The 18697-nt window shown below is 36.7% G+C and overlaps 1 protein-coding gene across 5 annotated transcripts in view; it reads right to left on the reverse strand.

Moving 5' to 3' along the window:
• PTPRK (protein tyrosine phosphatase receptor type K) overlaps positions 1–18697 on the reverse strand; it is a 434312-nt gene that overhangs the window by 69509 nt on the left and 346106 nt on the right. For all 5 annotated transcript variants that reach the window (XM_032215027.1, XM_032215025.1, XM_032215026.1 and 2 more), the window contains exon 13: positions 17523–17559. In XM_032215027.1, the coding sequence (XP_032070918.1) occupies positions 17523–17559 (37 nt within the window). The remainder of the gene's footprint in view (positions 1–17522; positions 17560–18697) is intronic.

Genomic DNA, 18697 nt, shown 5'->3' on the forward strand with positions numbered 1-18697 from the left:
CCCTTCTAACCAGAATTAACTACTCTGGTGTAACAATTGCAGTAGAAACTGCTTTTTGTACCCCACTTCTGTGAGCTGAAGGTCTAATAAGGCTTGCAAGCCTTTCCTTTCACTGATGGTGTTTTTGATGTGGAATGGCCTCCCACTTGAGTTTGAGGCCAGTTTCCTTTTAGTTGTTTTCTAGAAACAGGTTAATCTTTTCCAGAGTGTATCTGGGGTACTAGGGTGACACTATCCCAAAGCTGCTTTTTCAAGAGGCAACTGGATTTTCTTGTTTTTCTTTTCCTTTGAAGACGTTTTGCTTCTCATCCCAAAAACTTCTTCAGCTCTGACTGGATGGTGGGAGATAGAAGAATTTATATTCCTTGTATATTCCTATAGATTTTTCCATTTCCCACCATCCAGTCAGAACTGAAGAAGCTTCTTGGATGAGAAGTGAAATGTCTTCAAAGAAGAAAAGCAAGAAAGTACTTGCTTCTTGAAAAAGCAGCTTTGGGACAACCATTACCTGGATGACTGAGAATCTGCATAGATATTTAAGGTAACACTGTTATTATTTATCAGATAATATAATAATACAATTTAATATAATTAATGTTGATATAGGAATGATGGGTGTATCTGACCTTGAATCAGATCACAGTTGAGCAGACTTTATCTGCTTGGGGATTCCAAAGAATCCTCCTGTTTTCAGATGAGTTAGCAAAAGAGATAGCTAGTGTGTGTGTTGCTGGAAGAAAACAAAGAAGAAATCCAATTGAATATGGATAAGAGTCTTTGTTAAGGAGTACTTTGTTGCAATAAAGGGGCGTAAATGTAACTCATTTTCCACTCTTATCAGATTGGCAGAGAGCCAGCTGGAAAAAAGAGACACAATTATGTGCCAATTATGCCCGTGTCAATTTTGAAGCGAACCTGGCCATCTTGTGTTGCCTCATAGTTGCCACCAATGTTAAGAGGGAGAAGGGAGGGGGGAATTAGATAGGCTTGCTAATTGTCAAAACAAAAAGTTTTCTTGTGGGAACCAAGGTCACCCCAACAGGTAGCAGTTAAGGGAGGAGAGAAGTGACCCAGTAGCCTGCCAACTATTCACATTGGACAATGTGACAGGTGACATCTGGGGAGGGAAATATTTGCTCTTATAACTAGGAGAAAACCCGTGGGAACTTTTAAAGTTGGTGTCAGGACTGCAACTGGTTCCTTTTAGGATCTTGGGCCTGCCTCACTAATATTCTATTCTACTATGCTGTTTCATTAGTGGGGAATTGGGAGGAGGAATAGTAAGGAGTAGAATGTGATGTTGCCAAAATAAAATTCCTTTCTAGAATCCAAGGTCATTCTTTGTCTCTACACCTCTAAACCTGACCGAAATTGGATGGGTGGAACTGCCAGCATGGCAGTGGAAGATTGGACCATGTGATGGACTTGTGTGTGTGGGGGCAAGATCATGAACTCTCAAATGGGTGGGGAAAACCAGGAAGCTCAGATTCAGGTTTTCACAGATGCGTCAACATGATTCTCTTAATAAATTGGAACGTTGAGCAATACTTTGCCTTGGACTCTGATTTAATTTTGGATGTTATTTGGAAGCCTGACAGTTGGTTTTCACTAGCTGTGCTGATATGATGTATCCAATAAACATGTTCTTTGAGGAATCTACCTGCCTCAGAGTTCTGATTTTTGTGGCAGCATTACTTGGAATACTGACAGCCCATTTCTGGATCAGGAAAACATTCTCACAGTCACTTAGGCCTTGGTTACTTCCCATTTGGACTATTATAATGTATTTTACATGGAGTTGGCCTTGAAGACTACCCAGAAACTTCTGATGCATCATGGTATCATCATTACATCAGAAGTTACACAGGTCTTCCAGTCTCAAATTGTTTCTGTCTGTTCCACAGGTTCCAGAAGGGTGTGTATCAGAGGTGGTATTCAGCAGATTTGAACTAGTTCACCCAAACTGGTAGTGGAAATTGTGGGTGCCGCCCACCCATCCTGGCTCTATGCCATCCTATTTAGGCATATTTTCAAGCCACATGCATGTGTGCAAGCTGCATGCATGATCAAGGTACATGCACGGAAGGCCGAATGCATGCGTGGATGGGAGCACGTGCACGCTCACATTTGCAAATGTGAATACCACCTCTGATGGCTATGTCTTGGGTTGCTTTCTGTAATACAATGTAACCTAGCTGGACTCAGGTAGTGAGCTTTTTCTGTCACTGAAGCTATAGCATACCACTTGAAATTCAGGTGGCTGAAATCTTGTTGGCTTTTGATAAGGTAAAAAGCCAGCAAGATTTGCTAAAATTATTTTTTTTCTCTCCTCAACATTGGACCAGACTATTGGATAAACCTATCCTATAACAGCATGGGAACTGGAATAAGTTTGTTTTGTTCCTTGGCATTGATTGTGTTTTATTGTGGTACGTTTTTTATTAGCTATTTTGTTTTGATGTTTTTAACTCTTTGTTAGCTACCCAGAGTCATTACTGGTGAATTGGGTGGGTAATTACATAAATTATTTTAATAACTACATATAAATAAAGATATGTTGAGAAAGGCAATCCAAGGATTCATTTGTATTGTGGATTGGGAGAGATGTTTGGGTGCTCACATCCCTTTTATAAAGTTCTTTTGGTTGCATATGTCCATGTGTATTCTCTATTCCCTCCATCTTTAAGTATACCTTTTCCCCCAATTAAATGCTCCTCAAAAATGGTGAAAGATTTATTCTGTGATAACCTTGTTCTATTTTAGTTTACAGAACTTGTCAGAAAGAAACTATGTAGAGTAGCCCTTATATTTATTTGGTCTTCCTTGCTTCATTAAATCTAAACTGAATCATTGTTATCCTTGTCAAACATCCTGTATCTTAAAGTGTTAACAGTTTGTATTAAGGCGCTATTGCTCATGATGACTGCAAACCCATTAACACATCTTTTTTAAAAAAAAAACACAGTGAAAACTTAATTAAACAAGGGAAGGAAGATTTCATTAGACTCTAGTTGCTACTATCATTTATATCAGAGATATAAATGATAGTAGCAGATAGCTGTTCTCAAAGCTATCAGCGAAGATAGGGCTTTTCTGCACTTGCTTGAACTGAGGTTTACTGGCTTTTTTTTGAAATCATTATAATTATGGATTGTAAACCACCATGCACTACTCTGTATAGAGGGAGGAAATAAATATTTCAAAATTATAATTGGCAGATTTCGACAAATTCATTGAGTGGCATGGAACATAGAGAAATGCAAAGACACCTTACACATTCCCATTTTTCTGGATTATAGTCAATAGCTTCATCCAGAACTAAAAAAGGTCCTGCCTTAATAAAACCTCAGTAGAATAGAATTTAAATTGGCTCAAACTGTTTTGAAGAAAGAAACATTTTTAACTTTATCCACAACCCCTTTTCTTTGGGAGCCATTTAAATTAAGGCTCCCATGTGATCTCCCATCTGGGCAGTTCATAGAAAATCTGGAGAAAAGTGTGTGCCATCAGACTCTTCTCTGGTTCTCTTGCATATGTTGTCTTGAATGGCAAAAACATACATCCATATTCTAGGAAGTAATGGAAAACTACGCAAATTGAAAGAATAGTGAATTCATTCATGATACAATTTTCACTCTATTCTATATAAACCTGTAACTTACATTTGTGTATCTTCTGCCTACACAGTCTAAGCAAAATGCCAAAGTGCATTTGGGTGACATGACACTATTAAGATTCAAAGCTTCATCATACATTCAGTTACAGATTTGTAAAGCTTATCCGTCTAGAGATTGTTGATCTTGCTGACCTAATATAATTCAGTGAGGAGATTGTGAATAGTGTTTGGGCATACTAAAGTCTCATCTTGAAATCATTCTGACATATCTGGTTTAACATATTTTTCATTATCTGCAAGCCATGCCTTTCAGAAACAGCCAATTACATTATGATTTTGGATGTTAGATTATAACCACCCACCTATCATCTCGTCTAATATTTCATGATTTATACTTTCTTCTAAACCCAAAGGATCCTCTGGATTAGATTGCATAGATAATGCAGACTCAGAGCAGGAATGATAAAATATCATTTGAATTTCAACACCAGAATGTGATCTGAACATTTTAGGCAAGTATGAGAAATATTTTAAGAAGGTAACATCAACCAAGAAATAAAAAGCAACAAAATGCAAATTCATGCAATTTCCCGTATAGAAAATACAGGGTTTTTGTAAACCTCAAATTCAGATTTTATTTTTTTAAAAAATAATCACACATTGTATTTATTTGATAGCCTGTATACCAAATAGCAGAGGAAGCTACTATACCCAAGCTTACCATGTCTAAATGTTTCTGTTATCTGCTGGATTAAAATGCCCTTTACAAGTGACAAATTTGAAAAAGCATTTTGGAAATGGTGGGAGGAATTCTATAGAAATGTTAAAATCTAATCTTTTCTTTTAAACTGTTTTTGTTTTCTCTATCAGCAGTGAACAAGATCCTATAGGCATTTACCATTTTCCCCACTTGAGCTCACAGCTGAAGTTAAATGACCAACATTCCCCCAAGCAGTTTATTTAGCATGTTATAGGAGATATATTAAAGGATGGGAAAATGCACAAAATCAGTACAGTATTAAATGGGAAAAGTTTTTTTTAAAGCAAATCTATTAAGGGTGCAAGAAATGCTTCACACAAGACATTATATTTAGGAGAACCGGGAAAGGAGTAATAAAAAAAAGCAGCTTGATGGGTAGAAATAGAAAATCTGATTAGACTAATATAAAACAATTGGAAAGTCATCCATTAACTTCTCCAAAGAAGATTGATTCATTGCCGAAGGAATGCCGTCAGTTCCACAGAACACAAGAGAGACTGAATGTTATAGGTACAAAAATCTAATTTTCAGCCTATTTACTAGAGCTGGTATAGGGGAAATGTAGCTTGTTCTCAGAGGGAACTAATGAAGTGTGATGAATTATGTGAAGGTGAAAGATTAAATTAAGAGGAAAAATAGGAAAATGGAATAATATGAAGAAAACAAATGGAACTATTACTTCAGGCTCTGCAAAACACTTTCATAATGGAAATTTAGTTACTGCCCCCAACCACCATCTAACACATAAATAAGATTTTCTCAGACAGCAGTCTAAAAAAGCAAAATACCAAGTGTTTTTGCTTTGGTACTGAATACTACATGTATCATTATTTTGGGTAATCAAGATGAATCATTCTTTTCCAGATCTTGAAAACAACATGGGATGAACAGAATTAAGTAACTTATTTTTCAAAGAGAAAGAGAAGTCTCATTAAATGCTATATAGTTGCCCATCTAAATACATGACTCTGAATAGCTCACAGTTAAAAATAATATAAAGGCAGTGAAACAATGCAGTTGAAACCATATAAAATCATACAAAAAGGCATATCACATATTCTACAATAAACTACCTACTCATAACCACTTAAACTATGCAGAGAATGCTGACATTAAATGCAGAGAAGTTGCATGAAGAGGAATAGAACCAGATAAAGTTTTGCCAAGTAATGCAAATCATAGGCATACCCATTTTGATTTCATAACACCTGCAGATTTCTGGCATAGAAACAATGCATTCGTGGAAGTATAAAAAAAACCAAGTACTGGTATATTATAAACCCACACAATTCTTGAATCTCTTACACTTCACATTACTGTAGTGTCTGAATGTTGGCAAAAATCTAGAAAGTAAAAAACAATAGCTATGCACATTCAGAAGATCAGGATAGCAGGTTCAGTAAAGCCTTCTGAATATTTGCAAAGTCTGCTGCAACATTCAATTTTTTAAAAATGTATAAACATAGTTTTTATTCTATTCAATGCCATTTTCAAAGCACTGATTAAATATCAAATGGATTATTCTAAAAGGGGAAGATGTCTAAACTAATGTCTTGATGATGGGGATGTTATATTGAAGAAATGAGGACATGCAATGGTCTCTTTAAATGACTTCCAGCTGTCCATATGCCAGAAACATAAATCTAAGGAAAAGCTGTACTGATTGTAACACATACGAATAACACTTGGGGCAATAGCGCAGATGCCACTGTACTACACTTTTAATCTAAGAGCTGTCTAAGGGAGGGAGAAAGAGAGGAAGCAGTCAGTTAAATGATTTAAGAGATATAGATATAATAAGGTAAGTTGTGGAAAACCAGCATTTTGTATGCTAAGAAGCTAGAAGTATTAGAACTGTGGTTGAAGTATCTTCAACTGCTAACATAGTGTAGGACTTCATTTAGCTTCCTGAGTATATTACTATCTTCTTGATTCCCAGTTTTACAGATTTCTGGGGATTTCCAGTTGACATATGGGTAGCATTATGAGCATTAAAGATTTTTGTATAATCATCATAATAAAAAACAGGCACAAAGGGATAAAATATGCATGTAGCTCTGTGTAATCCTTCTATTATCTAGGCATTAATTAAAGCGAAAACTCATTTATGGTGTAATACTATTAAAGAGGAATGAAAAAAAGAACTATAAATTTAACTATTCTAAACCTTGGTTTCATTAAATAACTCCAATTCCAACTCCAGGCTACAATTGCACCATGTACATTTTTTACCTGCATACATGATCAATTTATTATTCACAGATCACACAACTTTTAAAAATTTATTAATATATTGTGCTGCTTTTCAACTGTATAGTCAAATGGTTATTTTTGGTTATTACACCAAAATATTTTACAAAATACATGTGTGAGAATTTGTATGAATGCATGCCTTTTGCATCTGAACTGGAGGAAGAATCTATAACAGCAATTCTTCAACTGGTCATCTGCAAATGTATAAGAGGAGACCTCCCTCTTATAGGTTCTGACCTGTCAGAATATACAGGCGTGTTTGGTGCTCCGCCCTATTATACCATGCACATGTCAAATGCAGCTTCAGTTCCTAAGAAAGACAAATTGGATTAAAAAAATGGTGACATCAAGCATGGTAGGAGATGGGAACTTGAGAACTGCAATGATTGGTGAATTCTGAAACCAGTTCATTATAATTCTCTGTGTTTCACACCCACATGGGTGAGTATTCTTACACAGAGAAAGGACTGATTGGGTGGCTCAGAGCAAAACTTGGTGGTTTGTAAATTCCTTTCTAAAACTACTGGTTAAAAAAAGGAAAAGAAACATGGCCTTTAGAAGGTCTTTGGAAAGTCAAGAATAGTAAAAACACTTCTTAAAAGCAACAAGACACATTACTCAATATGAGTATTACTTCAACATTGAATCCAATGACTCTTATGTAACCACTTACTTTGAACATAAGCCAGGTGGCTTTTAAATGGAGGGGGGGATTATCAAAGGTATTGCTTGGAGCCTTCAGGCTGGCATTTACAGATAACTATGCTATGTTAAGACATACAGTAAAACATCCTTGAGTATAAAATGATATCTTCCATTTGAAAAGCTAATTCCTTTTGGTTAACACATGAACACACTAAAAGAGATAAAAGTTGGGTAGCTGCAGTCTTTATTTTGTGTTATAGAAGACTTCTGAACCCACATTGTGTTCTTAGTCTTATGACTTTAATAGTTTGTTCCAGTGAAAAGAATGTCTTAAATGTTAGTTCTAGCCTCCAATGTCAATCCAGTGCAGCAAACTTACCAGGAGGATAGTTTTAGATGTTTTAAGTGTTTATTCATTATGGATGTATGAATTGCCTTGGGAATGATGTGTTTAGCTGCTGTTCTATAATTTTGTTGGTGCTTTTTAGTGGTTATTAGCTGCCAAAGTTGCATGCTGAGTGAGTGGCTACATAAATGAAATAAATAGAAAACAAACAAAAAAAACAATCAATCCATGGTGTTTCAACATTCATGCTTGATATGGAGTGAGAGGTCCAAAGATTATGACATGACTTTCTAATTTTCTATTCTCCATGAATGCAGCAAGCTGTTGACAGTGAAAACTTGATTGTGATGTGTCCACTATAATAATGTTAGGCAATAGTACTTGGAATAATGAATAATATTCTTTTTCCTTTACTCTACAAAGATTCTTTTTCTTTTTTTCCAAGTTTTTTATTCATTTTTATTTTTTACAAATATATTGAATCAATGCGTGAAGAGTGTGGTACCTGGGTGTCATACATTTTAATACCAGTGAAATTGATAAAGTTAATCATAATTATTACATTCAATCAACTTATGTTTTTACTACTAATACACATTTATATTATGTTGCAATCTATCGTTATTCAATTATTCCATGTTTTCTCTTGTTATTACTTTTATTTTATTATATAAATATGTATACACGAATTCCCCCCCTCTTATTTCTATCACTTATTCTAGCTTTAGCTGACATCCTATTCATCCTATCCTATTAAAAGGCTTTTTCTTTCTATTCTGTCTAATTCCTAATCATGTCACCCACTTAAGAAAAGAAAAGAGAGAGAGAGAGGAAAAGAAAGGAAAAACAAATCAGAACAACAACAAAAAAAGAGAAATCATCTTACTCTACGAAGATTCTTAATGTGGCAAGAAGTCAATGGCATTGAAGTTGGCTTGACCCAGGAGACACATGATGTCTCTTGGAACAATACTGGTGAAGGAGTAGTATTTTGTACTAATTGGATTTCTAGGTGCTCTATCATTTGACAAGATTACTGAATTTTAAGTCAAAGAGAATGACAACCAACCAATTTGTTCATTGTAAGAATGAAGACAACTAAAAGAAAATGATTGAATCCAAAAAAAGAAATGAAAGAATCCAAAGGAGATGCTTGTACTTCAACTTGAGCACTGATTGATTTATCAGATACAAAATAAAATATATCAAATCCATGCATATACACACAGAAGCACTTACAGTTTTGAATAGACTTTAAAAATGTAGATGGGCATTTATGTCCATTCAGTAAACATTTCATCTTGTAAATTATTTTTCCTGTTATTTTTAATCTTACTTTTGTGTGATGCATAAGCAATGACTTGAATCTTGGATATATGCTTCCCATTCAAACATTTGGGCATTTGATGTTTTGGAATTCAAATCAAAGTACTGTAAGGTCTCTACCTGCATTTGTTTTATAAATTCTTTATCATTCAAAAGGGAAAGGCAATCTCTTAGCTGCCCAGCCCCAAGTCATACATGGCTTTAAAGAGAAAAAACAATATCTTGACTTGAACCGCAGCCAGAGCAGCTCCTTTTTCTGTGTGACACTGCTGGCTGCCAGCCAATAGTAGAGCAAGTTGAAAGCCAAGTTCAATGATAAACAAAACTCAGACAGGACTTTTAGAAGATGAGAGTCCTTTTTACCATTATCTTAAGAGGGTAACTGTAAATGTAGTGAACAAGGCTGGTATGGGTTGAGACCAGGAACCTAATAAAAAAGCAATGAATACAAGGAAAGAGACATACAACACCATGAGATAGAATCCAGAGCTCTAAGTCCAAGCACATCCAGGTAAGCATGACAGAGCTGTGGCTTGAAAAATTTTTCTTAATAGCTTCTCCCAAGGAGTGAGGCCAGCAGTGATGCTGAGTCTCCATCTTGGATAAAGCTGCAGCAATATGCTCTTCAACACTGGCTCTTTTGTGCGCTGTTTCTCCTGTTGAATCTTTATTTCTTGCCTCTGCTTAAAATAGGGTAGTTGATCCTGAATCTGGGAGACTGTGAGTGGTTGGAGACATTTTCCTTAACCAGAGAGGAGGTCATTGTTTGGAATCACTGATGTCAAGATTATTGTTTCTAGATGCTGCTGATTCCATTTCCTCTTCATCTCAGGACATATATAACAGTATAATACTCCTGCAGCAGTGATGCTACACAATGGTATCATACCAGTCACTGAGTTGCATTTTAGTCCATCTAAAGTTTCTGACCAAATTACAGTAATCTAATCAGAAGATGACAAGAGCATGAGTGAGTATCCTCAAAGCATCCTGTTCCAGGTAAGGATGCAGCCAAAGCTGAGGACCAACTCTCTTGGCCATAGATTCCACCTATTCTTTGAACAGGATTCATGAGTTGAAAAAGAGCCACAAGTTCTCAATGTACTGTTTCTGAAAAAAACGCAATCCCATCAAGAGTGAAATCCTATATAATCCTTCTGTTAGATCTAACCCAGATTGGGTCTGAACCTGTTTTTCTCAGTCTAGGTACTGGGAGTTTCCAGGCATGTGAATGGGTTTCTATGGCATGTCCCACTGAGGCTTGGTACTAGATGCACAACTGGGGATCATAAGCATATTGATGACACCTCACCTTCAACTGGCAGATAACCTTCAAGTAGATGTTAAATAGGATGGAAAAAGCTCCAAGCCTCGGACATTTCACCATAGAGCATTTGGAAGTCTGTTCTCTTCTTTGCTACAATCCACCAATGAAACTGTGCCCTTAGGAGTAAAAACACCACAAACCAGTGTCTTAAATCCCAAACCTTTCAGGCAGCTGAGAAAAATATTGTAGACAATCAGCTCAAGGATGAATGAGTTGCCACCATAGCAGATGAAAACAAGCTGAAGAAGTTTTGTGGGAGCCATCCCTAGTTATATGGTGCATGTTGGAAGTGGGCTCTCATCAAAGAAACCTAGAAACTATAGAAGTTTTGAAATAGGGCTCTCCACAGATCCCCATGTGTGAATTATGAGATCATGGTGAAAAAGTCACATTAATGAAGTCAATAAAAGGTTGACTCTTCTATAGAGCCAGGCATACCTACATTCAGCTAACATGTCAGTCACTCTAGTTCTGTTGTGTAATTGTTTGTAAAGGAACTATGAATGGAATTCAGGATTGCTCTGGTATTTAACTGGTTAAATATAATAGATAACATACTGGAAACAGATTTGTTACTTATTTATTTTTGGCAAACAATTCCCACTATGAAGCTGAAAAACAAATCTGGTTTCAAGGAGATTCTGTTTGAATAAAAACAAATCCACAAAGAATGTATTACTGTTGGGAAATCTACTAGAAGGCATGTCACAACATACATAAAAGTATGCTTTAATATTTTATATCCTATGGGAAAATAGGCACTAGTCTTCAAAGATGTTTAACCACACTGAAGAGAAGTTGGGAATTGTGTACATCATGAACACATTTCTAATAGAATTCTTCATCAGAATTCTGCAATATCCTTTTCCAATTGCTATGATTATATTTTTATTGAGATTTATCTGGCTATTTAGTTAATTGGTGGATATGAAATACCATATGATTGCAAGCTAATCTCTCCTCGTGTAGATACTGTTTAAGTCCTGATAATTTTAGTTTCCTTTTTTTCTGTTTGGGCTTTTCCCAAAGTATCCCAGATATGTTCATATGAGGTGTATATTGACAGTTTTACTTTAATCCATCTGTCCATTCATGACCTTTAATTGGGCAAAATGTTGCATAAAAGGCAACTCTTTGTGAACCAAGGTACCTCAAATGGGCTAGCTCGCAGACTTTGTCTAAAATCTGGGACCTACGACTCCTGAGGGAATTAAATTTGGGGAAGTTATGGCTGCTTCAGTGCTATTGCTGCTGCTGTAGCCTAGTGATCTTCATTTTCAACATTCTGTGAGTTTCCCAGTCAGTCCCTATTCCCTCCCCAACCTAGCAGCAGCCATTTATGTGCCTGCTGCAAACAGAAGGATGGGAGGAATAGGGAGGAATGAACTATGTGTATCCTTACCAGTCCATGCTCTCTTGACCTGTGCTGCCACCCTGAACCTTCCCCAACTCATGCCTCCTTGACATGTCTTCTCCACTTCCACACTCTCTCCCTGATCTGCATTACCCCTCCATGTACCTTACCAGATGTAAATGGCACTTCTTGCGCAATCTGATACACTTTCTGATCCATGACAACCCCTGCATGTCTTCCCTGATCCATCACCTGATCTTCATTTTCAAAGTCCCATTATAATTTTCAGCCAGTTCCACAATTCCTTGTTCCCCCTCTTAATTGCCTATTGGGAAGGGAAGGGCATTGTTCCAATATGTCAGGGTTGCCACAGCTAAAACACCTGAAGGCAGGATAAGAAGCAATGAATGGAAACTCTAATACAATACAATACAATAGCAGAGTTGGAAGGGACCATGGAGGTCTTCTAGTCCAACCCCCTGCCTAGGCAGGAAACCCTATACCATTTCAGACAAATTCCTATCCAACATCATCTTAAAGACTTCCAGTGTTGGGGCATTCACAACTTCTGGAGGCAAGCTGTTCCACTGATTAATTGTTCTAAGTGTCAGGAAATTTCTCCTCAGTTCTATGTTACTTCTCTCCTTGATTAGTTTCCACTCATTGCTTCTTGTTCTACCCTCAGGTGCCTTGGAGAATAGTTTGACTCCCTCTTCTTTGTGGCAGGAGAGAAGCACCCTAGGACTAAGAAGAAATTTCTTAACAGTGAGAACAATTAACCAGTGGAACGACTTGCCTTCAGAAGTTGTAAATGCTCCAACATTAGAAGTTTTTAAAAAAAGATGGGACAACAATTTGTCAGAAATGGTAGAGGGTTTCCTGCATGAACAAGAGGTTGGACTAGAAGACCTTCAAGGTCTCTTTCAGCTCTTATTCTGTTATTCTTTAAGGGAAGGGAAGGGAAAGGGAGATTTCTGATAGTAACTTCAAGCTTCCTAGGGAAGTTGGAAGTCACTCCTGCTCCTGTTGATTTTTTTGCCAGTCCACGATCATTCCTTTTCTCTATTTAGGTGAAAAAATATCTTTGAAAGGATAACCCAAATTGTCTGGTGATATTTAATATTTGCTTCCCGCCCCACAACAGCTGCACATGAGGCATTATAATGTCTGTTTTCAATCTACTTGCTCTCTCATTGTTAGCATTTTTATGAAAAGAACTACTTTTTTTTCCCACCAGAGTTATTTAAGGACTTTCAGATGGATACTAGCTTGCTTCACAAATGTGACTTTTTTCCAGATTGTCAGTGACACATTAAATAATTCATTTTTTTCTCCCTGCTATTTGTCTTAGTGTCCCTTCCTGAAAATAACAATCCTGGAGAAATTTTGAAGGCTTCATCCAAGATTTTGCAGGCCATGGGCAGATTTGGAATTGTTAGTCATAGCAGTTTACTCTTCCTTTGTGCAAAGTTATGTGTGGTGGGTTTGTTCTGTTTATCTGGGAAAGCTAAAAGAAGCTTTCTTTCATCTAACAGATATCTAGACTTTGTGATACTTTTGGTGGCTTTCTTTACATATTACATCCAATGTTAATTGTGATTTTAACTAACTACTAAAATGGAAAAATCTTAACTTATTTTAGATGTTAATAAAATCAATGCCTGTTGTTTAATTCAGTCAAAGCAAAGATGAATGTTTGAGTCATACACTTCCCAATGCTTTATTACTTCATTTTATCTTAAAATACTTATCAAGTCTTCAGAGACACAAAAATAATTGCTCATGCAGAAATCTCTACAGCTCTCTAGCATTAGAAGCCTTAAAAAAAAACCCTGGATTTTGAAAGATATTTTTGATAAGGAAGATCCATTATAATATTTTGTTTTCATCCTCTTCACCTAGAAGCAAAAAAAAAACTTTGCTAATCCTGGTACAGGCATAGTTAATTCTCTCTCATTAAGACAAGTAGAAAGGAAACAATTTAAAAAATGAAGTATGTGTGTGTGTGCTCACATGGCGCCTCTCTCTCTCTCTCTCTCTCTCTCTCTCTCTCTCTCTGTGTGTGTGTGTGTGTGTGTGTGTGTGTGTGTGTTGGAGGGAATTTAATTCTACTCAAATACCCAGCAGACCTAAAATTGGTTCTATAGGTGATAAAGTTTGGGTGATGGAAAGTCTTGTTAAATTAGAGAAGGGGAAAAGATCCTTGCAGAGTTAGGGATAGTTGCCAAGTAGTTTGAAAAGGGATTTTAGGTCCTTGCATTTTATTGCTTGGGATTATGTGATGTGCTTATCACAATAATTTGATTTTGTATTTTCCATTCTGGGTAATGCTGGAAGCCTCTAAAGGTATTAAGCAATTTAAAATTTACTGTCACATATTCACACAAAGGGACCTTGAATAATCAAAAGTAGCAAAGAATCAACAGTAGCTACTTGTTCCTATATCACCACTATTAGGGGAAAAAATGCATGTCTTAGTGAAGTTCAATATACTGCAGCATCAACTAATTCAGGAACCAGAGCTTTGATTATGAAGGAAAAGTTTGGTGGATCTGTAGGATAATTGTTACTTACATCAATCTATCCAACAACAACCTGTACTGTCTGAATTATAGCATCTTATACCCGTGATGGCGAACCTATGGCATGTGTGCCACAGGTGGCACATGGAGCTATATTTGCTGGCACATGCACTGTCTGGTCTGATGCACATGTGCATGCTGGCCAGCTGATTTTCGGCCCTCCAGAGGGCTGGGGAGGCCATTTTTGCTGTCCCCAGGCTTCAAGAAAGCCTCCGGAGCTTGGGGAGGGCAAAAAACAGGCCCAACAGGCCAACCGGAAGTTTGTTCCCAAACTTCGGGTTGGCTCGTTGGTCCATTTTTCACCTCCCCAGCCCTCAGGAAAGCCTCCGGAGCCTGAGGAAGGCAAAAACTTCTCCCCATGTGGGGTGGGGGTCATGTGTGCATGCGCAGGTGGGCAGGACACATTGGATTATGGGAGTGGGCACTCACACGTATGTGATAGCATGTGCGCGCACAATTTTGGGACACCTTTACAAAAAGGTTCGCCATCACTGTCTTATACCAATGTACACCATGTCTTCTCTTTTTTTACTGGCTATAATAACAGAATCTTACAAGTCTTATTAAGCTGTTACCTCCTCCTCTTTCTTATAATTAAAAAAGTAAATTAGGGAGGGGGTCTGTTTGAGTCACTTCCAAATGTTATCTGGCTGTTCAAACTTAATAAAAAATTAATAATGTATCAGCTCCTGTTGCCTGGGCAACAGCTTCTGCATATGTTTATCAGGGTCACCTGAAAAGGCCAAGGAACCAGAGATCCTATTGCTGATGCACACTGAATAACAGAAAATTGAAAACACTAAAAGAAACCTGTAAGTGCTTTATCAATTATAGAAAGGGCCTCAATTGTATCAACTATTTCAAGTTGTGGAATGTCCTTAAGGAAAAATACAGGTATGTTATAGAATTTTATTGTCCTTATGCAAAGCCTACATGCACAGAGGAAGCCACAATCCAAGTGAAATGTAGCAGAACAGACTGACTCAATATCAGCAGAAGAGTGAGAAAAGACTGTATATTCTTTCCTTATTTGTTCAATATGCTGGATATACAGGCTAGACCCAATAAATGTCAGCTGATGGGAACAAGGAGAGTGGTTGTTCTGCCAGAGATTTTGCCCTCTGGATTATTTCATTTGATGCTTTTATGATAATGAATGCCACCCGGAATCATTTGTTTGAGATGAGTGGCTATAGAAATCAAATAAATAAAGTAAAATAAGTAAAACTATTGGGAGAATAATTTGGCTTGGAAGTAGATGACTATGGTTTTTAAATTGGATAAAGGATGCAGTGGCTAAGACGCTGAGCTTTTTGATCAAAAAGGTCAGCAGTTCGGCGGTTTGAATCCCTAGTGGCGCGAAATGGAGTGAGCTCCTGTTACTTGTCCCAGCTTCTGCCAACCTAGCAGTTTGAAAGCATGTAAAAATGCAAGTAGAAAAAATAGGAACCACCTTTGGTGGGAAGGTAACAGTGCTCCATGCACCTTTGGGGTTTAGTCATGCAGGCCACATGACCATGGAGATTTCTTCGGACAACACTGGCTGTTCGGCTTAGAAACAGAGATGAGCACTGCCCATAAAGTTGGGAACATCTAGTACATATGTGCGAGGGGAACCTTTATCTTTAACCCCCAATTGATAATGGTATCATCACTAGGGCTGAAGACACTACTATGATAATTGAAATGGTAATGATGTACAAATTATGGTAATGAGAATACTGGAAAAAATGGGAAATTAAATATAAATAAGACATAACTAATGTCGACATATGCAGCAACCATCCTTAGAATCAGCAATGAAGATAGTTGTAGATAGCTTCTGCTTTTTAGGATCAACCACAAATAATAAAGGAATCAGCAATCCAGTTATATGCCACAGTAGCCACAAAAGCCTTGGAAAAGGACCTGTATCTACAACAATTATAATTATAATATTTACTATAATAATAGAAATATAATTATTCTGTCAATAGTTTCAGAATATGGAACTGAAAGTAGAATATTGAGAAGCAGGATGGAAAAACTATTGATGCTTTTAAATGTTGATGTTGGAGAAGGTTGCAAATATGATGAATAGCCAAGAAAGCAAACAAATGGATATTGCAGAAAGCAATCCAGATTTCTCACTCCAGGCACAAATGATCAAGCTCAAATTGTCATATTTTAGACACATGATATGAGGACCTAATGTGCAATGTGGAAAAAGCAAATGAAGGAAAAGGAAAATAAATTGGATGGACTCAATTATAGCAGTAATTATGAGTACAGCATTAGAAAAATCACAAAGGCCAAGTTGGCAACAGATGATCCTAGAGAGTGTCTATCTATGTGGTTCCTTACCACCCACACAATTATGGCACGTCACATAATCAAATCCTTCATTAGTCTGTTTGAATTTAATTTGATTTAATGGCATTAGAGCTGCATTTGCATCCTAAGCTATCCTGTGGTAAGTAAATAATGTAGAAGCACTGCTCCAACTGGCCTTCCTGTTGTAGGACTGCTACGTCCAGATTAACCTAAAGCATGCCACAAAATCCTAGTATGTTTAATGCAATCCAAAATAAGAGATGTATAAGACACTTGCATTGGAACAAAACATGGATGAGTTTAATTATCTTATTGTGTAAATGAGTAGATATAGTTACAACAACCAGGCATAAACACACACACACAGAAAAAAACTGGGAGTAGGTTCAGCCCAGCAGGCCTGAAAAAAATGTAACACTCTGAAAAGAAGTGCTTCACACATTCAAACCAGAATGGTTTCAATTCAAACCTATCCCTGGTGCATTCTAGTTCTAGTGATAAATTCTTTTTTAAAAACAAGTAAATAAAAGAAGTCAAAGAAGTATACCCTTCTGTGAACTCTTTTCATAAAAGAGACAAAGCTCCCTCGGTTGACATCAAAAAAGAACCAGAAATGTCCTCCTTTAATCTATCCTTTATAATAGGTTTCCTGTTCAAAAGCAAAATACTTTGCTAGAATTAAGCTTCTTCCTAATAAAACTTAATAATTAGGCACTGAGCAACTTGTTCTTTGGAATGACTACTGCCAGTTGTGGTTGGCACAAGAGTAGTCTCCTGTCTTTTGAGTAATGCTGCTGTTGTATTTTCACCTACAAGCAAAACTTTCTACTGAGCCAGCATTAAAGTATAACTCATCTCCTGGGAAGATTACCCCTGTCTGCATGGTACAACATCAAACAGAGTCCAAACATTTTACAGGACTTAGTATGTAAACTCTCAGCAAAAATAAATAAATCAAAATATCTATGCCCTTTTATTCATGGGGGGTAAAATCTCTTACCTTTAGTAGCAATTCGAACACACTGAGTTTTGGTCTCCTGTTCAAAAAAATAAATAAATACATTTAGTCCAAATGTATTAGTATCACCAGTATATCATCAGGGCAAATTCAAAACAGTAGTTTAATGCATGCTCTTGTGTACAAATTATAGGATGAGGAAGATGTGAGTAATAGATGTTAAACTAAATGCAAAGGCAAAATGAGATTTCACTAATCTGTATTTATATTTTTCCAAGTATTACTGAATCATCCAAGTTTGCTTTCATATTCAGAGAATGGATTTTAGGTAAGCAAAGCGCATCTATCTAATCTATCTCTCTATATATATTGATTCTAACACAATATATAATCTCTGCAGCAAGACAATCCCACTCTCATTTTAACTGCTAAAGAATGGATGATGGGTAGGAAACTAGCAAGGCCAACTTTTAAGCCAAGTCTTAGTTGGTTTTTGGTTTCTGTTCCTTTGAGTCAGGTGACTGGTGGGAAAAGTTCGTCCAGTTATCTTGGCAAGATTTTCACAAGTGGGCTTCCATTTTCTCCTCCTTAGGACTGAGAAGGGACTGGCCCAAGGTCACTCAACTGACATTGTATCTAAAGTGAGACTAGAATTCACAGTCTTCTGATATCTAACCTTATGTGTTATCTACTATATCAAGCTGGCTCGCCTTAGCTGTTAAAATACAAAGATATGATTTGAATATCATCCTGTTGATCTAGCAAAATGTAGGCCACATAAATAGGAAGGTAAATACTTATGACACAATTAATTCAGTGTAATATATAAAACTAAATATCCAATTTTACATTCCCATCAAATGTGGAAGAAAGTTCCTTATATTCATACTTCCATCCCTACTTACAAATCTCTAATCCAAGTTTAAAATTAAAAAATGAAGAGCCACATACTATCTAGAAAGGAATTTGTAAAATATTTTTTTCCACTAAAGTTCAGAGATAAAGAAAATGTTTTGTATCCAGAGGATTCAAAGGTTAATTCCTGCCACCTCAATTGAAGACTGGGAGTAAATCGTACCATATGTGGAAACCAATTTCACAATTCTATTAAACCAAACCATGGTTTCCTTATTTTGGCTTAGCATGCTATGGGAACCCTACCAACTGTATTTTATTCGAAGAACCATGGCTACACAGTTCATTGGTTAGCATGAATA

This window comes from Thamnophis elegans, chromosome 4, assembly GCF_009769535.1.
Source record: "Thamnophis elegans isolate rThaEle1 chromosome 4, rThaEle1.pri, whole genome shotgun sequence".
Classification (NCBI taxonomy): Eukaryota; Metazoa; Chordata; class Lepidosauria; order Squamata; family Colubridae; genus Thamnophis; species Thamnophis elegans.